Source organism: Crotalus tigris, unplaced genomic scaffold (assembly GCF_016545835.1).
Source record: "Crotalus tigris isolate CLP2741 ecotype Arizona unplaced genomic scaffold, ASM1654583v1 scf7180000017865.1625608, whole genome shotgun sequence".
Classification (NCBI taxonomy): Eukaryota; Metazoa; Chordata; class Lepidosauria; order Squamata; family Viperidae; genus Crotalus; species Crotalus tigris.
The window spans coordinates 1535923-1559548 of NW_024096686.1; the positions used below are offsets into that span (position 1 = coordinate 1535923).

General features: G+C 42.3%; 1 protein-coding gene across 3 annotated transcripts in view; it reads left to right on the forward strand.

Annotated features, from left to right (window-relative positions):
- LOC120308102 (rhomboid-related protein 3-like) overlaps positions 1–23626 on the forward strand; it is a 123795-nt gene that overhangs the window by 41088 nt on the left and 59081 nt on the right. For 2 of the 3 annotated variants that reach the window (XM_039343623.1, XM_039343626.1), the window contains exon 4: positions 19512–19670. The exons of the other annotated variant lie outside the window; for it this stretch is intronic. In XM_039343623.1, the coding sequence (XP_039199557.1) occupies positions 19512–19670 (159 nt within the window). The remainder of the gene's footprint in view (positions 1–19511; positions 19671–23626) is intronic. 3 annotated transcript variants of the gene reach the window in all.

The following is a 23626-nucleotide window of genomic DNA, read 5'->3' on the forward strand; positions in this document are numbered from 1 at the left end:
GTATATGTTTGATGTGGCTCCTTCAGTAAACCATCTTTTTTAAAAATGTAATTTAGTGGAATTTGAACCCAGGTCTATCAAGTCTGCTGCTGTTCTTTGTCTACTAAATCGTTCTCATTAAACTTCTATTACTTTTGCAATGGTGTTTTTCTACCTCAACCTTCTTTGCTCTTGCTGAGACTTTTACTAAGTATTTTCACCAACCTTCACTCCCAATACGAGTCCTCCTCCATCTTCGTGATCTTTTGCTATATTACTTCCCTTCCAGTGTATTAAGTACCTTTGGGATTCATGGTTCAGGAGAATTCACACTCTAATGATTTCTTTAAGTACCTGAATTGTTTCTCACGCTTGCAAAAAGCTAATGTGGTGAAAACCTTGGAGAAGCTTCTCAATTATCTCCTGCTTGATTGTGCTTGAGGAGATTAGTGAGGCTTTGCAGCAATCATCTTGAATACAAATTTTCCTATGAGTCACCGGTTTTTTGAAGTAGAAATAACCTTTGCTTTCTTGAATTGTCGAGAAAACAAGGTCTAAAAGGAAGATGCTTAGGATTCTGTTCTTTCTTTGGAAGAAATTTGTCTGTTGGCCCAAAGATATGTAAGTAGTCCTCAACTCACAACCACAATTGTGTCCGCAATTTCTGTTGCTAAGCAAGACAGTAGTTAAGTGACAGTTGCTAAGCAAGACTTTATGACCTTTCTGGCCACATTTGTTAAGTGAATCACTGCAGTTGTTCAGTTAGTAACATGGTTGTTAAGTGACTTTGGCTTTCCCATTGATTTTGCTTGTTAGAAGGTCACTAAAGAGGATACTGCAACTGTCAGAAATATGAGTGAGTTGCCAAGCATTTGAATTTTGATCACGTGACCATGGGATGCTGCAGTGGTTAGAACTGTGAAAAAATAGTCATAAGTCTCTGTATTCAATGCTATTGTAATTTCGGACGGTCACTAAATGAACTGTAGTAAGTCAAGAACTACCTGTATTGAGAATTTTGCATCTCCCAGAATTCCCAGCCAAGCAGCTGATGGTAACCATCATTCCTATGGCAGTTCTTCCCAAATCTAGCATACTCCTGAATGATGGTTGTTGTTGTGGGGAAAATGGGAGAGGAAGGAGTACTGGGTATGTTCGCTGCCTTAAGTTGTTTATCAAAATAATAAAGGTGGAATGTAAATAAATAAATAACCAGAGCTTCCTTGTCACTAGTGCAGTGGTTCTCAACCTTTTTAATGCCGCGACCCCCAACCGGTCGTAAGTCGAAGACTACTCAACTGGTCGTAAGTCGAGGACTACTCAACTGGTGCAGCACCGTTTGCAGACTGGGACTTTTGGTGGGCTCAGCAGGGCAGAGACAGCCTGGACAATTCCTATTGGCTTTTGAAAGCCAATAGAATTAGACTCTATTCAAGAGAGTTTATTCTATTGGCTTTCAAAAGCCAATAGAATAAAAGGGAGTAGCACAGCTAAGGAAAAGGGGGGAAAAATGGCGGACTGTGTTGTTTGGCGACCCCCGTGAAATGGTCGTTTGACCCCAAATGGGGTCCCGACCCACAGGTTGAGAACCACTGCACTAGTGCATGGCGTGAGAATATATTCCTCTCCTATTTTTCCCCTCAGCAACAACCAGCCTGTGAGGTGAGCTGGGCTGAGAGAGAATGATTGGCTCAAGGTCACCCAGACAGCTTTCAGGCCTCAGGCAGGCCTAGAAATCACCATCTCCTGGTTTCTGGCCTGGTGCATTAACTACTAAACCAGGGGTAGGCAACCTTGGCTCTTTTATGACTCATGGACTTCAACTCCCAGAATTCCTGAGCCAGCCTGGCTCAGGAATTATGGGAGTTGAAGTCACGAGTCATAAAAGAGCCAAGGTTGCCTACCCCTGGTTTAGTAACTAAACCAAACTAGTTGCAGAAAAAGTCTCCAGAAAGCACACAATGGACTTTAGTTTGCATTATTTAATACAGTAGGACTCAGACTTTCTTCTCTCTTGAAAAATTAAATCAGAGACAGATGTGAAGCAGGTATAGTTTTCTTCCTAATCGTGTTCTCAGAACAGGTTCAGCAGCTGTGAACTTCCTCTAATCATCTGGATATTAATGCTGAGTTTCACACTGTTTTTTTAGCCCAGGGCTTCGTAACCAGCCGTAATAAGATCAGACACATACCAGGCAAGAAAAATTGAAAATCAGATTTAATTTAATTTAAATTATATTACATCAATGCAGTCCATAGGAGTACATCTTTGTATCTAATAATTCCCCTATTCTGTCACATTAACATTTATAACCTTTTGAGCAATTTTTGGGAAAGGTCTACCAGGGCTTTCTGGAGTCTGCTGGAATCCTCTGGAATAAATAGTCTCCTTAATGGCGAGTCTGCTCTGCTGACATAGCATGAGGTGATGCGGTAGATGTTGTGATGATAGATATTGCCTCTTTTTCCCATTCTTCTCTCTGCTCCTTCACGGATTTTTGCCTGAGGCAATGAACTACTAGAAATGAATGCAGAGGAAGAATCAAGAAAAGATATGGAAATTCTGTCTGTTGTACCTGCCTCACTATATCTAAGGTGACCAATCATCCTCCTTTAGGGAGGACAGTCCTCCTTTTGTAAGTTCTGTCCTCCCTCAAAAAGTGTCCTCCTTCATATCCTCCTTTTCGATATTTGAAGACTAATCTGAAGGGCTTTTTTTCCCCTCATAGAACGCTCAGAATGGCGTTCCGGCACCTTTTTTTGATGGGTTTTTTTTTCAACTTTTGCATGAGCTGTGCTACTTCCACTATTGGCTTTCGAAAGCCAATAGGAATTGCTGCTGAGCGCACCAAAACACCCAGCTGGCAAACTTTGCACATGCAAGTTGTCTGTATTATTGTTGCAATGAATAAAATGTTCCTTTTATTTACGATATTTTTTTCTTCAACTTATTTGTGTCCTCCTTTTCATTGTAAAAAAGTTGGTCACCTTACTATATCTCACATCTAATATTGTGTCAGGCACAAACAACCAGACCACATATGTAAAGTTCAAGCAGCTACTTTATTGTTATATGCCTCTTTTACAGGAGTCTCCCCAGACTCAGATTTCACCTGGGAAGCACTAGGACAGGCTCAAAGGCATGGTGGGGAGGGGGAGGGGGTCAGAACTTGCTCTCTTGTGTTTACTAATGAGGCCAGATTCCCACTTGGACGGTTGCTCTCCAACACTATTGTCCCTTGTAGTAAAGCTCGGAGGCCCACTTACTCGTCTCTGTCCAACTCCTAGACATTTTCATGTAATCTCCTCCTGATGGTGTGTCATCCTAACCCTTTGTAATTTGACCCACTTGTTTCCAAAGACCAGCTGCTAATGAGCAGGTGTTATCAAACATGACAGCCTAACCTCATTTCGATAGCTTTTCAAGAGGCTACTCTTGACCTATTAGCCTCACAAAGCCTCCTCATGTGGAGGAGGTGGAGGGGCAGATAGGCAACGGCAGAGGGTTTCAGAGGTTAAAAGAATTGGCAAAAATAGCCATTGTGTTTTCTGTCTAACTGGGGGAGCTGGGCTTCCTGTGCAGACTAGCAGATGGAAAGCAAGAATAAATGTGATTCCTGGGTGTTTTGATTTACCCTGAGTTGCATCTAATTTTGCACTGTGTTTGGGAACTGCATTTTACTTTCCAGTTTAGCACTCTGTTCCTGCTTCTTATAATTTTCTTCAGAATCTCCCAGCAGCCTGGAGGTGCTCTTGGCTGCTTAAGGCTCATTTTCTGGGTTCCAGATTGCAACTCTGGTTGACCATCGCTACTTTTTTTGTGGTTGTGCTGCTACCCTATTTTCAGGAGAATTTCTTTTTCCTGGACAGGAAACTCCAATTAGTATTTTGAAAATGGCAGCATAGTGGAAACACTATCTAAAGCTCATACTTATTTAACAGCCCTCTGGACATTTATAAATAAAACATATCAAAAATAAATAACTTGAAAAAGTCCAAAGCATGGTGTAAGCAGAAAACATCAAGCATACTGGTTAATTTCTAAATTTTCTTTCTCAAGGATTGTGATTCTGCCCGGCTGAACTGCAAATGGACTAGCTCTGGATGAGAACCTTCCCTTTTAAGTTCTTTTAAGGCAGGCATGTCAAATTGCTGGCCCGCAGGCCGGTTGCGTCATGCCAAAACTGTGCCCACTCCATTGCCAGCAATGGGGAAAAAGTCACGATACATTGCACGACATCACGTGACGTCACAAGTTTGACATGCCTGCTTTAAGGTCAAGCATGTATTTTCCTAACTCTTCAGATCAGATGTGCAAGTAGACCTAGCTTTAAATGGAATTCTACCCTGAGGCTCGTTCTGGTAATGCTGACTGTTCCCATCACAGATGTGTTGCTTTATATAGTTCCTTCTCACATCAGTGGCTCTTCAAGAAATAACCTAATGACTGGCATAGCTAAGATCGTTTGTCATCTTCAGATATTAAGCAATGGTTGGGGAACAATGGTTTCTGTAATCCTTGACTTGCAACCACAATTGAGCTCGAAATTTATGTTGTTAATTAAGCAAGACAATTGTTAAAAGAGTTTTGCTCCATTTTACAATCTTTCTTGCCACAATTGTTAAGTGAATCACTGCAGTTGTTAAGTTAGTAACATGGTTGTTAAGTGAATCCCCATTGATTTTGCTTGTTAGAAAGTCACAAAAGGTGATCATGTGATCCCGGGACACTGTAACTATCATAAATATGTGCCAGTTGCCAAGCATCCAAATTTTGATCACATGACCGTGATGATGCTACAACTGTCGTAAGTGTGAAAAACAGCCATAAGTCACTGTTTTCAGTGCATTGTACCTTTGAACATTCACTAAAGGAATGGTTGTAAGTCAAGGACTACCTGTAAATCCTGTGTTGCCATGATTGATACATACATTTGGCTGAAGGCAAGCTTGACTTCCATGGTATGCTTTTAATATTTACTTACTTATAGCAGACAAAATTGATTTGGGTAAGTTAGCTCCACATCACAGGCTTGGGATTTCTTGTGCTTTGTAAGATATACATCCACCTTTCTCCCGGAAGATCGAGATAGCACAAAGAGCATCCTTCCTGCAATTTTCCAATGGAATTGATTTGCCCAAAGCTGCCTAAACCACTTCTGTAGCTAAGGGTGGACTTCAGTCTGGGTATCCTTAGTCAGAGTCTATAATCTGAAACATTCCATTAAGGCAGTGTTTCTCAACCTTGACAATTTTAAGGCATATGGACTTCAACTCCCAGAATTCCACAGCCAGCATTGCTGGCTGTGGAATTTTGGGAGTTGAAGTCCACATGCCTTAAAATTGTCAAGGTTGAGAAACACTGAATTAAGGGTTAAAAGCACTTTGTATGTGTTGACTACTTCTTTCATATTCACAGTATCTCCAGAATATATTTTCAGTCATAATAAAATAAATTGAAATAACCGAGCCCCCATTCAACAATTTTACTAACAGTAAAAATGGCAGAATTAAAAACATGCGAACTGCAAGAATGCACATCCAAATCAGTGGTAAATCCTCAGGAGAAGGAGTAAATAAACTTAGCTTAAATCAAAAGTCAACATTGTGTAGGAAAGAAGCCACCCATGGGACTTAAAAATGAATTTCTAACAGTTGGATACTACCAACAGTCTTTTATTGACAAATACACACTCCAATCTAAGAGTTCTAAAGAGATACTACTACAGTTACAGCTTCAAGATAATATTAAACTCAACATTGCATTGTTCTGCATTACAGATTTTGTTGGTTTCATTCATTTGGCTTCTTTAGAGATTGTCACAGTTGGATGAGGTTAATGTCTAGTCCAGGGGTAGGCAATTTTGGCTCTTTTATGACTCATGGACTTCAACTCTCAAAATTCCTGAGTCAGCTGCCAACTCAGGAATTCTGGGAGTTGAAGTCCATGAGTCATAAAAGAGCCGAGGTTGCCTACCCCTGGTCTAGTCTAACAAAGAGAAGGATGGGGGGGGGGAGTTGACATAGCATTCTTCCAATATTTGAGGGGCTGTCACAGAGAAGAGGGAGTCAACCTGTTTGCCAAAGAACCTGAAGACAGGACTAAAAGTAATGGTTGGAAGCTTCACAAAGAGAGAACCAACCTAGAATTAAGGAGAAACTTCCTGTCATTGAGAACAATTAACCAATGGAACGCTTGCCTCTAGAAATTGTGGGTGCTCCAACACTGGAAGTTTTTAAGAAGAGATTAGACAACCATTTGTCCAGAATATTATAGGGTCTCCTGCTTGAGCAGCAGGTTGGACTAGAAGATCTCCAAGTTCCCTTCCAACTCTCTTATTCTGTATTCTGTACTCTGTATTCTGCCCTGCAATTCTACCGGGTCAACTTCATTACATGTTTATTGAGACCTGTTTGTTCTGTTGCAGAGACAAACTTTTAGGCCTGGTTGGGACCGCCTCCTCTGGCACCTCAGGTTTTCTATTGTCCCATTGGTTGCTTTGGGATATGTTTGCTGTACTCTTTGTGAATCAGGGTTTGTCCACAAATAACCTTGGGACAGGGTTTGCAGAGAAGGTGCTTGGCTCCCAGGGATTACGAAGGGCTCTAAGATGGGAACAATCTATTGCAGGCTGCTTGTCTTGGCTTAAAGTTCACATTTAGTGTTTGCCGCTCCTTTGAAAACCAATGTTGAATGATGGAAGATGCCATTCCGTTCCCTGCAATTCTACTTTGCGCCATTCTTCTTTTTGACTGCTTCATTTAGCCTCTCGTTCTTTTTTTTTTTTTTAGCCTTCCATTCAAGGAGCATCTTTGACTCCCCCCTCCCATTTAGCTTTCCCTTTGCTGACTGCTCCTTCTGAGTGTTGCTGCCTTCGGCTCCATTCATCCCCTCTTCTGCTCATTCACATCCCTGCTTTCCTTTACTCCATTCATATCTCACAATCTGTCCGGCCAAGCAAAGAACTTCTCTTCTTCACCGGCTGGTCCTTTTGTCCTTGGCAATCCCCTTAAACTTTGGACATTTGATGAAGCATGTTATTTTACATCCATTATTCTGAGGCATAAGAGTCCCCATCATCCCTTATCCCTGGGATATTTTAAACTGACTCTCCTAAAAATAATTCCATACTGTATTAAAAAATGACAGTGCAGAACGATGGGTTAACCCACCTGCACTTTGCTAGAAAGGTGCAGTTTACACCATATATATATCCGATATATGCTTGTATTTCTTTTCGAGAAATGAGCAATTCTTTGAACAGCAAAAAAAAGGCTGTTCTAACTTTATACTGGAATCTACTGAAAGAACATGTAACTTTGGATTATGCTGATTTTTGACATGACTTCCACAGTTTTATTTCTCTTCTGGACGTGGGAATACAGTCTCTGGTTTCTTTGGCAGATAGTCTGGATCTACTGCAGATCCACGGCTGGCAAATGTTTTCCCTCTAGATACATCACTTTCTCTGTGTGTGTCTCTGTCTCTTAAAAATGAATTAAAACCTGGACATGATTATGATGGATTTCCTAAGGTTTTGTAAATTCAGAAAATATAGACCATCCAATTCACCAAAAGTAGAGTGTTTCACTTGCCAGAAGCCTTAGTTAGACTACATTACATTTTAGTGGGAAAGATGTTCTAAAGAGAAGTACAAAAGACAATTTATACAGAAATATCAGTATACCTAGCTCAGAAAATTCTACATTAATTTCCCCGTCTTTCCTGAAGATGCAGTAACCCCAAGGAATGCCACAGATTGAACCAGGAACATTTGCAATCAATACAGCTTTGCTAGAGTTAAATGGACAAAAAAACTTGAACTTGATGATGCTGCAGTGACTCTGTCCTTTGTCCTAGACTTGTTGTATGCCTATGCAACAGAGATGGGGAACTATGGCCCTTTTACGGCTTATGGACTTGTTGGCTCAGGAATTCTGGGAGATGAAGTCCACAAGTCATAAAAGGGCCATAGTTCCCCATCCCTGCTGTACAAATTCCTTTCCCCCCCCCCAAACTAACATATTCTAGGAAATCTAAGATCTGGCTTTCAATTATATGGCTGGAACAGTCACTTTCGGATTATGCTTTTTAATTCCAAATCAGCTCAGCTATTCATATCAGTTAGTTAGAGTAAGAGCTGCTTTGTGAGGTGCCGTTCTGCAGCTCGGGAGCTGTCCAGCATATTTGGTGTGGAGATTTAGTAGGGTCACTTAAATGCTATCTGGCTGCTTGTGAATAGGAGGGCACTTCTATCGCTCAGATTTGCCTTGGGTCAAAGCAATCTAGAGCTTGTAAAACACCCAATGGAACGGCATTTAATCATTTGGGGCTGGCTGCGGATCGTTTCTCGGGAAAAGAACTTTAACATTCAGAACATTCTGAATGTTGTGTGAGAAAAATGGAAAGAGGTTCAGGTGCGTCAATTAATTTTTGTGAAGGAACGGAGCTGAATTATGGCCTGCTAAAGTGGCCTTCCTGGGTGCTGCCCTTTCTCCTCATTCATTCTTTCTCTTGTCCAGGTGATGGATGGATGGGAGGGAGGAAGGAAGGAAGGAAGGAAGGAAGGAAGGAAGGAAGGAAGGAAGGAAGGAAGGAAGGAAGGAAGGAAGGAAGGAAATTAGATAGGAGCAGAGACAAGAAAAGCTTCATCTCTTTGCTGCCATCTAGTGGCCATCTAGAGTTCTGCAGTTAAAGTAGTTATTGCTTATCTGTTGGGGATAGCGTAGATCCTATCTACCCTATATTGCTCAGTGTGGTGATATTGCAAGTACACTGAAATGGAACATTTAAAAAAATATTGATAAAAGGTTTCATCTCAAGGCAGAATTGTTTACCTGGCAACAGTTCTATGGACTAGGACTCTGCTCTCCCTGCTTCTTTTTAAGTGGAAATTTCTGTTTCTTTGGCTCTGGTAGGTCTCAGAGCTACTTGAAGTGGGAAAGGAGATGTGGCTAAGCAGTGTTATTTCCCCAGATATCAGGCCTTTGTTGAACAGCCATGTGTTACCCACCCTATTTGTGAGCCCAGACGTGACTAATGTGCCTTTAATTAAAGAAGAAAAATAATTTTGAGATTCTTGATTAAAAATTAAAAGAAAAAGTCTTTTCCTCTACAAAGGCAAGATTCCTGAATAATCTTTCTCCAACTTCTTCACAGGGGCATCTATTAATTTCAGTAGATTTAAAAATAAACTTTACAGAAAGTCTAAGAAGTGAAGTGATCTAATCTCAGGTTGGTATGTGATTAAGTCCATGAACTTATTTACATTTTTGTATAAAAGTCTGGTAGGAGGATTGAGGGAATTAAGGGTAATTGTCATTAAAATGCAGAGAGATACCCAGCCTTCCATACTTTTGAGCAGTTTGGTTCACTGAAGTATGAAGTTAGAGGCAGGAGTAATGCAACTGAACTTAAAATAGGAAGCCATTATGTTGGTTTGATGATAATGTTTGTCTCTAGTGGGGCTCTAGATAGAACTCAGGTGAGAATTAGGCCTGACTTGACCTACAAATGAAACTGAAGATAGTGAAGGCTCCCCTATTCATATCTCAATAAAAGCTAGATGTTAGCTCAGTTTCCCCCCCCCCTTTTTTTTTTCTTTGTAGCAAAGAATGCATGTTTCTGTGAAGTGTGCCTGTCCATGCATTTCTAAAAGACAGAAGAAAACCTTATTAAAGAACAGTTCAGTGTTTTGAGATGTCTTTTTTGTATGCATTCTCAAAATAAGATTTGAAGGCGTTCAGGAGTGCAGAAGAGATCTTAACACGCATTTTGTGTGTATGGATGTGTAGGTGTCTTCTTAAAGCACGCAATTGTAAGAATCCTGTTTCTCAAGACGAAACTGATGTTTCAAAATGGAACTAAATTTGAATTTTGCAGTTCCACCCTCCCATAAAAGTGTACATTATGAAAAAGCATATATAAGTGGAAATAACAACAACAAAAACAACAGTATTGTTATTAGAAATAGACAAAAATATACAATGGCTTGCATTAGAAGAAGCAGGCAGAGTTTTTTTAAGAAGAAGAAGAAGAAGAAGAAGAAGAAGAAGAAGAAGAAGAAGAAGAAGAAGAAGAAGAAGAAGAAGAAGAAGAAGAAGAAGAAGAAGAAGAAGAAGAAGAAGAAGAAGAGGAGACTAATAGATGGAAAAATGGGAAGAACCATTTCTTAAGAACTTAAGAAAAGTTTGTAACTTAAAAAAATGCTTATTTTCCTGAGATGGTTATCCCCAAACATTTAAAGAAAATCCTTAATAACACAAAAGTGAAATAATATAAGCAATTAAATCGCTTTAAATAATTCAGCTGAAGGCAGCATTAACAAGCTACTCAAAATCCTGATTGTTCTCTGTTCTGTTGACAGTAATAATAAGCCACTGCAAAGCCCATTGGAAAGTAACCTATATCCTGACATTCGTAAGGGTATGGACACTTGCTGTGCATGCAGACACTTTCTAAGGCTGGCTCACATAAGTGCATGCATATTTAATATTTCTGTGTTCTTGAAAACGTTGCCTCTGAAGTGGTGAGGGAAGATATGAAAGCCGTGGTGTCTCATTGGCTCGCATATGCTGTTGTAGCTTATGTTGTAGCTATTGATTACTGAATGGCCGTTCAAACTTTTTTTGAATACTTCCACTGATAGCTTTCAGGCAGCAGGCTGATCCACTGCCTAGTGCACCTTCTTTCAAGTTTAAATCTCTCGCTGTAAAGCTTCCACCCACTGGTTCTCATCTTACCTTCAGACATATGGAAGATAATTTCACACCCTCTTCCCCGTGACATCCCTTACGTATTGGGAGGCAGCTATCATGTCTCCCCATAGCCTTCTCTTCTTTAGTCTGAATATATATCAAGTTCCTTTAATCCAGATCAGTCTTCATAGTGTTTGGCCTCCAAACCGCTTACCATCTGCTTCAGGAGCTATGAATCCAGGAGGATTCCCAAGCTGCAGAGGGAGTTTCTTTAGCCCCATTGGGAGTCAACGTTAAAATTATCCCGGAGTCAGTAGAGTTCTGAATTAGCACTTAACTTAGTTAATTCTAGTTGAATCCGAGCCTGTTTCTCCCCATCCAGGCCCTGACAGCCTTCATTCCTGGGTTAAGACTTCTCCCACATTCCTTATTGAGTCTGGAGTGAATGTAGCTGGGTTTCTTTCTTATATTGAAGATACCTCATTTCAAGCAGATAGATGATCTTTCCCAGCAACTTCATATAAATGTTAAAAAAGATCGTGGAGGGAAGTGAGCCTTGGGGCACCTCATAACAGACATATCTAAATATCTGGCTCCTTCCTGCTGCCACCGTGGATTGAATCTGTTCACCGGAACAGCAGTAGAACCACTGTGAAGAGACCCAAAGGTGCTGTTTCCAAAAGACAATTGGAGAAGATGCTTTGGAAGTTTTGAAGAAGCTCTTCGGATGAGAAGCAAAATGTTTCAAAGAAAAAAAACCCAAAAAGTCAAGTTGCCTTTCGGGAAAAAAAAAAAAGCACCTTTGGGACAACCATGACCTGGATGATTGAGAATCTCCATAGATTCTGTACAGGTAGTCCTCAGCTTACGACTACAATCGAGTCCCAACATTTCTGTTGCTAAGCGAGTTTTGCTCCTATTTTACGACTTTTCTTGCCCTAGCTGTTAAGTGAAACCCTGCAGTTTTTAAGTTAGTAGCACAGTTGTTAAGCTAAGTTGGCTTCCCCATTGACCTTGCTTGTCAGAATGTTGCAAAAGTGGATCACATGACCCCAGGGATACTGCAATGCAACCATCATAAATATCAGTCAATCGCCAAGCGTCTGAATTTTGATCGCGTGACCATGGGGATGCTGCAATGGTCATAAGTGTGAAAAGCGGTCATAAGTCCCTTTTTCACTGCCATTGTAACTTTGAATGGTCACTAAATGAACTGTTGTAAGTTGAGGACTACCTGTAAAGAAAGTTCTATGGAATGGGCTGACAGTCCAACTTCTAATCATCAGAGGCAGCCCTGAAGGTTATTGCAGTCGACAGTGTCAAGGACCACTGAGAGGACTATAGTCATGTTCCACTGAGTAGGAGGAAAATTGTGCTCCCATCCTTCAAACCCTATCACAGGTCATTTATGAGAGGCATCAATATGGTTGCTGCCACATGGCCAAGTCTGAATCTGGACTGCCGTGGATCCATATCATCTGTACCCTTCAGGGCTGTTTATACCACGGTTGTCTTCCCACCATTTTCTCACAACCTGCCCCCAAAGTTAGTTCTTGGATTGGAGTTGTGAAAAAGTGAATCCAGAGCTGGCCTCTTGAGCAGGAGATAGATTGACACCTCTTTCAAACCAAAGAGGCACCTGGGAGGCAAAAATCCTGCAGGAGTTGAATAGACATCAGTCTCTCCCCACCCATATAACAGGCTTTTGATGCTGTCCAAGGCAACCGTTGAGTAGTTGCTCAGGTGAGGGAAAAGGCGCCGCCACTGCTGGTGCGCTATTTTTTGAGCAGCCTGTCCTTCAGGTTCCACAACATGTAGTCATCTAACCTGGATACTGAACTGGGCATCCCATGTATGGTTGTGTTGAGGGCAAGAGGGGGCCTACACTATGGTGCCATGCATCAGTTGCCAACCACAGCATGCTGTCTTAGGATCTGTGTCGTTGCTCTTGGCAAAGGAGGCATGAGGAGAAGGCCAAATAGCTCCAGTTGTCTTCTTTTTTTTCTTACTATTTGTTATTAGTGAAGGAGAATATTTGTAGCTCAGAGTTGAAATGAGATAAGGTAAGGTAAGGCAAGGCAAGGCAAGGCAAGGCGGATAGGACAGGACAGGACAGGATAGGATGAGATGAGATAAGATAACCTTTATTGTCATTTTTTTTCCTGTGGGCACACGGCACACATTAAAAATGAAATTTAATTGCTTGGTCCTAAGTGCTCTCTGAGCTCGCTTGTTTTCTTGCAGACATTTCATTACCCTAACTAGGTAACCTCATCAGGGCTAGTGATGATATTACCTAGTTAGTTATTTGTTGTTAGATATTTGTTATTAGTTACCTGTTACTAGATGGAGAGCAAGCTTTGCTCTTCTGTCAGGCAGTGGCCCCGGAGGAAAGATTTAGTGCCATCCCTCCAGGTCACTTGACCTTACCAGTGATGTCAAGAGGCCAGAGTTAGCGTAACTCCACAACTGCTGATTGATGGTTTGGGTTAAAGAGGGAAACAGGCTTTAACGTTGCTACAATGAAAGACAAATTGAGCCTGTCTTTCTTGTAGGCTGCCAAGAAGGTGAAAGCAGATTTATTTATTTATTTGTTTGTTTGTTTTTATTGAGGGTTTTTTTATAACTATAGGTAGTCCTCACTTTATGACCACAACTGACTCCACCATTTCCATTGCTAAGAAAAGACAGTGGTTAAGTGAGTTTTGCCCCATTTTAACCACTTTCTTTCTCCAGTTGTTAAGTGAATCCCTGCAGTTGTTTAAGTGAGTAGCACGGTTGTTAAGTGAATCTGGCTTTCCCAGATTGAATTTCATTGGCAGAAGGGGATCACGTGACCAACAGAACACTGCAGCCATCATCAGTATACGCCAGTTGCCAAGGGTCTGACTTTTGATCGCATGACCATGGTCAGGGGTAGGCAACCTTGGCTCTTTTATGACTTGTGGACTTCAACTCCCAGAATTCCTGAGCCAGCCATGCTGTGGGGAAAGGGAGAGGTTTCCATGCTGGCTAAGGAATTCTGGGAGTTGAAGTCCACGAGTCATAAAAAAGCCAAGGTTGCCTACCCCTGACCATGAGAATGCTGCAATGTTCATAAGTGTTGAAAAACGGTCATAAGCCACTTTTTCAGTTCTGTTGTGACTTCAAATGATCACTAAACAAACGGTTCTGAGTCAAGGACTACCAGGAACTCAAAGTGGCGGACATATCAAGATGGGAGGGGAAAAAAAGGTTGGCATGATATGGTGTGTTTGTTTCGTGATTGGATGCCAGTGAGAAAATCTTCCTAGTTGGACATTGATTAAGAGGCTATCAGGAAACGCTGGGCCTTTAGGTTGAGAAGTTCAAAAGGCTGCCTGGAAGAGAGCGTAAGGCAGCCCATATATCCATCTTGGGGCCAAGAAACCTACATGGATGTGTTTGTGAAGTCACCTGGGCCTGAGCTTGCCTCCAGGACAGTCTTTACATTTTGCAGGCTTCACCGGTGAGATTTATTTTGCAGTAGATCTTCTTTCACCTGCCTTGCGGAACTGATTTATCCACTGCCTCCAGTTAAGGGTTTTTTCCCCCTTTCTGTATCTCGAGGGTTCCGATAAGGCAGCACAAGGCCATTACACTGAAAACATGAGCAGAGGAGTGTATATTAAAAACAAATGGGCTGGAATTGAAAACCAGAGATTATAAAAATAAGAAGGATAAAGGTAACCTTTCAGAGAACATCTTTACAACCTCTGCTGCCTCTTCACCATCTTGACTTGTCCCCCACCTCCAGTTAGGGTGAGGCCTAATGATTTTAAAAAGCAGCAAGCTAATTCACGTGGGGATGGAACACTCAGCTAAAGGAGGATAGTTGTAGCTCAAGGTTGAACTGTGGGGTCCTTGGTGCTGTCTGAACTTGGTTATTTTCTTACATATATTTCCTTACTCAAACTAAGTAACATCATCAGTGCTAGTCAGCACTGGAACTAGACTAGTACTGATGATGTCTGAGATGGTATAGGTTCTCCTGCTTGAGCAGGGGGCTGGACTAGAAGACCTCCAAGGTCCCTTCCAGCTCTATTCTATTCTGTGTTACCTAGTTTGGGTAATGAAACATCTGCAAGAACACAAACAAGCTCAGGCAGCATCAAGGACCTCTCACTTAAGTGAGACAGATAGTAAGAGTGGCCTAAGAAACTCTAAACTCTGGAAACCACCTGTGCGTGGAGTGGGACAACTCATCGCAGCCAACTCACCACGGCCAACTTGCCATGGGACAACTTAACAATTCAAGTGAATTATTTAAAATAATTTTTAAAATGTTTTAATTTTTGCCATTCACATTTCATTTTGTCCCTCCTTTGGCATCCTTTCTTTAAGGATTCTATTCCACTATTTCTTTGATATTAATGTAACTCTTGTCCTGCAGTGAGTTGGCCGCGGTTGGTTGACTGTGGTGAATTGGCTGTAGTGAATTGGATATGGCAACAGGTATTTCAAGAGGTTATGGCAGGGGTAGGCAACCTTGGCTCTTTTATGACTCGTGGACTTCAACTCCCAGAATTCCTGAGCCAGCCAAGCTGAGGGGAAAGGGAGAGGTTTCCAAGCTGAGCCATGCTGGCTCAGGAATTATGGGAGTTGAAGTCCACAAGCCATAAAAGAGCCAAGGTTGCTACCCCTGGGTTAGGGTCGTGTTGCTTGGATGTTTGGAATCCTCTGATGGGATGCCTTTGGAAATGGGATACCCTTACATTTAGGTCTCATTCTTTCTGGGAAGTGGCCCACGCCTGTCTGCCCTCTTCCTCTTAAGATATCTATCATGTCAGGCCACAAATCCCATTCCTGACCGATTTGAGATACCCTGTTTGAAGCAGCCAGAAGTGAAATCCATATGCTCCCCTGGCTGAGCCATCTGCCTCAGCCAATTGGGTAAATATGTTACTGTAGGTTTCTTTTCTACTTCAAGACCGAACAGGGAAAAAAAAAATCACTGTCCAATTTAGCTGCTGGCAAGCTGCTCATTTTGCTTCCCACCCCTTCTTCCCTGCCTGTTTGCCAAGACGATCAATCCCAGCCAAAGGTGGGAACTTTGTTTGTAGCCAGCGAGAGCCAGCTTCTTCAAAAAGGGTTTTGTCGCTTTTACCAAGCTGCCTTTTCCACAGACAAAATGTTTCCATGGAAAAATACCCTCCCGGGCTGAACTTTTCTCATGAATCTCCACCTCTTTTCTTCCGCCTTTCAACTCAAGTGACAAGCTTGATATCGTTATTATTGGCAACCAGAAGCCGGCAGACCAAGTTGAGAAGATCAAAGACCAGCCTGCAGACAGCCGAGGCCCAGCCAAGATGAAGTTGCATTGGATTTACTGTAAATTGCTCCGAGGTTCTGTGAGGATTTCAGTTTATAAAGGCAAATACCTTTCGTCTGATGCCAGTCTTAGCTTTCTCCTTTTGTGATCACAAAACCTTTGATTGTAAAACAGCATATTTTATCTCTCCATTAATCACTCTTCTGTGTGCAGAAATAAAACTGCAGTATTTACAAGGGTAATACTGTATTATCCACCTTTGGCACCCAGTGAATCTTAAAGCAATCTTTGTAAGACAGAAACTTGTTCTATTTGAAGGATTTTTAACTACAAAAGAGCAACCCATTAAACATTATTTTCATATGAAGTCACAATTTTCGCTTACCTCTTCATTTCTCAGGGTCACTAGCACTTAAAATCACTGAAATTATAATACATAATATGTTAGATTTTGTAATTTTAGTGTGTAGAAAGCTTGAGTTTCTCAAGTTTTTTTTTATATACCTTAAAGCAGTCCATTTCCAAAAAAACATCCTTGAATATCTCACAAGGACAAAATTTCTGTTCCATTTTCAAAAGGTGACAAATGACTGCCGGATGAATTAAACTCTTGAGAAAAAATCTGTTGCTTCTGCATGAGTTTCAAAAGAAGATCCATTAGCCTTTAAAAATGATTTGAGGTTCTTTCTTTTTCAAAGTTTGCTTATCATGTGGCCATGAATGTAATCATGCCTCAGGACTGAGATCCTTTTAAACCTCTTCCAAATGGCTGCAAATGTGGTCAGAAGAATGAAGTCATGAGACAAACCAGCCTTGAGAATCAGACCATGTCCTATGCCTTTTCAGGTATCAATCCAGAGAAGAGGCTGGAGTTAAGGAAAGATGCACTCTGTGGTTACTCATTGCTGAAAATGTCCTGCAGATAATAAACAACCATGATTTACAACCATAATGGAGCCCCCCCCATTGCGGTCGTAAATCATAAACCTCGTAAAGTGGGTCACCAAATGGTTGTCCCGATTTTACTTTTTTTGTGGGGGTTATTAAGCGAACATGGCAGTCGTTAAGAGAACCCTCTGTTTTCTATGGGTGCTTTTGCCTAAAAAAACTGGAAGTAAATGCTGGGTTTGGACAAAAGTGTTATAAATAGTGACCACAGGACCATGGGATGCTACCAATGGCTGTAAATGCAGGCTGGTCGCTGAGTGGTGAAAATAGGATTAAGTGACTGCGGGGTGTTGGTTTGCAGTTGAAATTTTAGAACTGGGCTGTAAGTTCCTTTTCGGGGTTCATCATACTCATCCTTTATGGAGGCGTGTGCTTGTTTTTTGCTATTGAAAAGTTGCATTTTTAATCAATTTGAATATTAAAAATTTAAGCAATCACCATTTCCCATTCCATGACAGACTTCTTCTATTACTCTGTTAATTTAAGCTGCAACATTGGCTCCCAGAAAGATACGCACCCAGATCATCAGTTATTCTACCACAGACATGTCAAACACAAGGCCCGGGGGCTGGATGTGGCCTGTGAAGTGGTTTCATGTGGCCCGCGAAGCCATCCTGGAAACAGTGAGGGAACGGCCCCTACTGCCTTGGCCCAGGCCCAGGCCAGCCGGGAGCCAATGTACAATTTTGTGGTGGCCATCTATGCTGAAACGCATTCAGTCTTAGCTCCACAAGGCCATCTGGAAACAGTGAGGAACCAGCCCCTACTGCGTCGGCCCCACCCCCTGGGTGCATGCTGGGGAGGTGTCACCCTTTGTGAGGATTGAAGAAATGCACCCATCACCTGGAAGTGGCCAGCAAATGGCCCTCGCCCACTTCATATATCTGGCTTGATGGGCTCTGGGGAAGGGGTTTCGGCAGGCAGCGGGGTGCTCTCCTCATAGTGCCGAGAGGCTGAGCTGGGCAGTGAAAATCCAAAAAGAAACACGAGGCTGCCCAGCTCCCAGCCTGTCTGGCTTCAGCAGGCAGCGGGGCGCTCTCCTCACAGCGCCAAGAGCTGAGTTGGGTGGCGCAAATCTGATGAGAACTGCAATGCTGCCTAGCCCCCAGTCTGCCCAGTTTCAGCAGGCAGCAAGGTGCAAAGTTGGCGAGCTTTGCACCGCCCGGCTCAACCTCTCGGCACTGTGAGGAGAGCGCCCCGCTGCCTGCTGAAACTACGCCCACCCAGTAGGCCACACCCACTCCATCCACGCCCACCCAGTAGGTTGGACCCACCTTGGCCACATACCCCTGCCCCCCCCCTGAGGGCAACCGCAATGCTGATGCAGCCCTCAGTGAAATTGAGTTTGACACCCCTGTTCTACCACTTTCACTATTTTTCCAACCTTCCTGATGCTGCATTCTAAGGGGTCCCTGAAGCTTTCCGAACTTGGTTGTTTTCTTGCATACATTTCATTACCCAAACTACATCATCAATGATTAGCGACTAGCACCGGTGAGGTTAGCTAGTTTGAGTAATGAAACCTCTACAAGAAAACAACCAAGTTCAGAAAACACCAAGGACCCCCCATTTCAACCCTGAGCTACCAATATTCTCCTTTATTGCTACATTCTGAGTCTGCATTCAAACCATACATTTAAATACAATGAGGCTGTTTGACTCGACTTAATATGTTATGCGAAGGCCGCCGTTGTGATTTGTGAAATACATTTTACGATTTAACATGCTCACAATCTCAACTAATTGAGGTTTGGTTTAACTATGAATAAATAATTCATGGTAAAAAAAGATGTTGAGACTCTAGAAAGAGTACAGAGAAGAGCAACAAAGATGATTAGGGGACTGGAGGCGAAAACATATCAGGAACGGTTGCTGGAATTGGGTATGTCTAGTTTAATGAAAAGAAGGACGAGGGGGGACAGGATAGCAGTATTCCAATATCTCAGGGGCTGCCACAAAGAAGAGAGTATCAAGCTATTTTCCAAAGCGCCTGAAGGCAGGACAAGAAGCCACGGATGGAAACTAATCAAGGAGAGAAGCAACCTAGAACTAAGGAGAAACTTCCTGACAGTTAGAACAATTAATCAGTGGAACAACCTGCCTCCAGAAGCTGTGAATGCTCCAACACTGGAAGTTTTTAAGAAGAGACTGGACAGCCATTTGTCCGAAACAGTATAGGGTTTCCTTCCTGAGTAGGGGGTTGGACTAGGTGACCTTCAAGGTCCCTTCCAACTCTGTTGTTGTTGTTGTTGTTGTTGTTGTTGTTGTTGTTATTATTATTATTATTATTATTATTATTATTATTATTATTATGTATTGAACCATGGTTTCTGAGCCATAGCTTGTTTAGCAAGCCAGAGAGAAGACCCAGGAAGAAAGGTGATTGGAATTTTGAAGTCTGGGGAGTATCGGTTTTAGCATTAATAGATTTGTTAAGTGTTGGAAGATATTTGTTTCCTGACAAAGACTGACAGCACACATATGACCCTAAAGTGGAAGAAGAGGAGGCACTTACAACCACCTTTTCCTGCAATTCCCTTTGATGTGTCTGTTGCATTAGTGCATCATTCTCTTTCTTCTCTGTTTCTGTATCCAGCTTGATCCCGAGAATACGGGTTACATCAGCACAGAGAAATTTCGGTACCTCCTCCAAAGACATAGCTCTGAACTGGATCCACATAAACTGGAAGTACTTTTGGCTTTAGCAGACAACAATTCGGATGGAAAGATTTGTTATCAAGACTTTGTCAACTTGGTAAGTGATTTTCTAGCTGGCAGAGGAGAAAATGAGTGTGGGTGTCAGAGCATCCATGTCTGCAAATACCTGGGAATGTAAAAGAAAGACACAGAAGCCTAATGAGAAGGGAATACAGCTAGTCCTCAACTTATGATCACAATAGGGACTAGAAAAATCATTAAGTGGCACAGTTGTTAAGCGAGGTATCGATTGCACCTGATTTTACCTTTTTTTGCCATGATTGTTAAGTGAATCACCAAGGTTGTTAAGCAAGACATCACGCAACTGCATCGTGACCATGTCTGCTGGCTTCCCCATTGACTCTGCTTGCCGGAGGCCACCTGGAAAGGTTCAAATGGTGATCATGTGACCAACAAACAAGGATGATTGCCAAGCATCCAAATCACGATCATGTCACCGTAGGAATGCTACTGTGGTTGTAAGCATGAAAATTAGTTGTAAGTCACTTTTTTCAGCATTGTTGTATCTTTGAACACTTGCTACATCGATGGTCGTAAGTTGAGGACTACCTGTATTCTCTAAAAGGAAAAGGGAAGCACTGGTAGGTTAATCAACATAGGAATCAATCAGCAATTCTTGCCTTCCCTGCAGAGATTGGAAGGGGATGACCAGCCAGATTATTGGAGGCTTGACTAAGTGCCAGCCCAGTCTGGGCTGGAATTCTTAAAATTGGTTTTAGAATAGCCAGCAGTAGCCCAAGAAAGAAGCAGCTTAAGTTGCTGTGGTGTATAGAATTGCCCTGGAGTTTAGAAACCCTTCCCATGCAATATTATACCTGTATTCCTGCCCAGGAATTCATGTATAATTTGTTTATTTGCGCATTTATTTATTCAATGTATTTGTTCTGTGTACCAAGTAGAGATACATTTCCCAGTGTGTAGGGTTAGAAAAATAATATGTTCCTTTCTCACCAGTATGTTTGCATTTCTACTTAGCTAGAGTTTGGAGATTTCCAGCCATTTTGAAAACTGAATGATTTTAGACCCATCTGTGGTCAGCCCCTTTTTTTGTCCCTTTTCCAAAATTGAATTATTCAAAAACACAGTTCAGTTTTGGAAAAAAGACCCAGTCGAACAAACCACAATCTCTTTCTTTTCCTTTTCTGAGCTGGAGAAAAACCAAGGGAAGGAAAAGGAGAAAAATTTGAGAGGACTCAGAGAAAAATTAAACAAACAAAACAAAACAAAACAAAACAAAACCCCGGTTGTGGTGCCCTGCTTTTTAGAGTGAAATGAAAGATGAACTCACAGTGTGGGAAAGTTGGAGATTGATGGGGTTAAGACAGCTGAGTTACTTTAGAAAGTGCAGATCAATCCAGTGGGGGTCTTTTAATTGGATGGCAAGGGAAGAAGCAGAGAAGACTAAAAAATGCATTCAAGAGGGCCAAAAGGCAGAGCAGAAGCAAACTTGCTGTGCATGCTTGGAGATCAATTACAAACCCATACCTTTGATGTGATGTGGAATTTGGCCTAACTCCCAAGTAAATATTTTGGCAAATGACTATTTGTGTTCTACGTAAAAAAAAGTGTAGCTTTGAGATCCAAAACTTTTTTGAAACAATGCTTAAACATACACACTATCTTCTCCAAAAGGAACTGAGTTTTGTTGAGAAAGCTATAGATGGAGTTCCTTGGTATTCTTCCTATTTACTAGCTCTGGCTATCTCAATGGCTTCTGAACAAGAACGTATTTAGTGAATTTATGAAGACCCTCCTATGGTGAATAAGCGTTGCTTTGACAATCTGTTTCCCATCTTTCCTAAACTCTGTCTACACACAAGCAAATCGCAGTATCACAAACACTTCGGTCTCATGGATGGATGGATGAATGGATGGATGGATGGATGGATGGATGGATGGATGGATGGATCTTCCATGAAGATCATGGATCTTCCATGACCTTCCGTGAATATCTGGATAGATGGATAGCTTCTCTCAGTATCCATCTCTAGTACCATCATGTTCTGTCCTCAACACAGCTGTATAAATCTTGAATGTAGTGAAAAAGACGACCATATTTTCTGATGAAAAAGTGATATGCCACCATTTGTTTGTTAGATTTTTATTCCGCTTTTATTACTTTATCCGAACATACCTAATGCTCGCTTTTATTACTTTATACTTTATCCAAACATACCTAATGCTCCTTCCTCTTCCATTTTCCCCACAACAACAACCTGTGAGGTGGGTTGGGCTGAGGGAGAGTATCAAGGTCAACTAGCTGGCTTTCATGGTTACGGTCTCCCGTAACCTGGTGTCTTAACCTCTAGACCAGACATGTCAAACTCAAAGCTAGCAGACCAGATCTAGCCCGTGTTGTATTTAGATCTGGCCTGCGGGATCACCGTGGAGACAGCAAGGGCCCGGCCCCTGCTGCCTCGGCCCCAGCTCACCCGGAGGCTGCATACATGGACGAGCCTCCTACCCATTATACCTCCAACAGCCCCCGGCAAATGGGAAGGAGGCAGCCGGGACTCCTTTCCCTGCTCTGCCCTGCCTGAGCTTTGCCCCAGAACTGCCCTGTGCCGGAGTCAGGATGCCGTTTGAGGCTCGCTCTCTGATCCCGCTTTCCGTCCCTTGGTCTATCAAGGCTGTGTCCGTGGAGTAACTGTATATGCTTCAAGCTTCCCAGTGCTTCAAGTAATCCTGGCATCTCCCAAATTCCATCAGCCAGTCCGCCTCCAAAGGAGCCGTTTAAGCGAGGGGGTTCAGGATCAAGAGGCCAAATCCCCCTGGGAGGTTCTGGACCCTGAGCAGCGCTTGTAGGTGTCATCCAAAAGGCTAAAATCTACTTTCGTTGAAATTGGCTGCAGTAATCAAATTTTTCAAATCTGATTTGTGCTGAACCTCCTTTTTATCCTATGAACCAGGGAGGTAGCTGCCTGAGCTATTTCCAAATTTTCTCTGGGCTTGAAAACTCCTTCAGCCCCTTTTGCCTAACAAGAGGGCTCTCTACTGTCAGTCGAGCCGGCCACGCCCACCCAGCCACACCTACCTAGTCGTGGTGACCAGGCCACGCCTACCCAGCCACGCCCATCTGGCTCTTTGAGGGCAACCATAACACCGATGCGGCCCTCAATGAAACTGAGGTTGACACCCCTGCCCTAGACTGACCTGGCTCTATTGTTTCCCTTCTTTCTTTGGTTGTTTTTCGTGTTTTTATTTTCTCTGTTCCAAAACGCTTTTTCTTTCTTTCTTTCAATCTTTAGTTCTGCTCAGGCAACCTTAGCAGCTTTCTGGAAACCAATGTGACTTCCTCATACTGGTGCTCAGTAAATATTTCTCTTTATTATGAAGTTTCTTTGAATCTTCTCTGTTCTAAAGCTTCCAGTGAGTCAAACAATCTGCAGGCTGTTGCTGTTAGCAACCCCCATTGCACTCTAAGCCCAAGTGTATCGCGCACATCCATGTGTAATCTCATATGCCTTCTAAGTAGTTTCCCACATATAGTGAACAGCATCTGCAATAAAACATGGCTTTAGTGCAGGGGTCTTCAAACTTGGCCCTTTTATGACTTGTGGACTTCAATTCCCAGAATTCCTCAGCTAGGCACACTGGCTGAGGAATTCTGGGAGTTGAAGTCCACAAGTCGTAAAAGGGCCAAGTTTGAAGACCCCTGCTTTAGTGTTTACTGAAATGAATCTGGAGCACTGCTAAAAACCAAATACAGTCTTTAAATGCTGCCTTTCAGAAGTTTTGAATTCTCCATAAACTCTGGTATCCCCCCTTGACCCTCAGGATCTTTGATTTGAAATGTGGATAAGCATAGGTTCTTCATCTCTAAACTCATCCAGAAATTGCTTGCTTTTCATAATTTTGTGTCTCTCCATGTCTGTATAGATGATTTGAAGTGCAAGGTCAAACTTTAAGAAGGTGACCTCCCACCCGCCCCCACCCCTGAGTAATTTTCTGACTTGCTGGCTAAATAATTTACTTAAAAATGGAACAATTTGC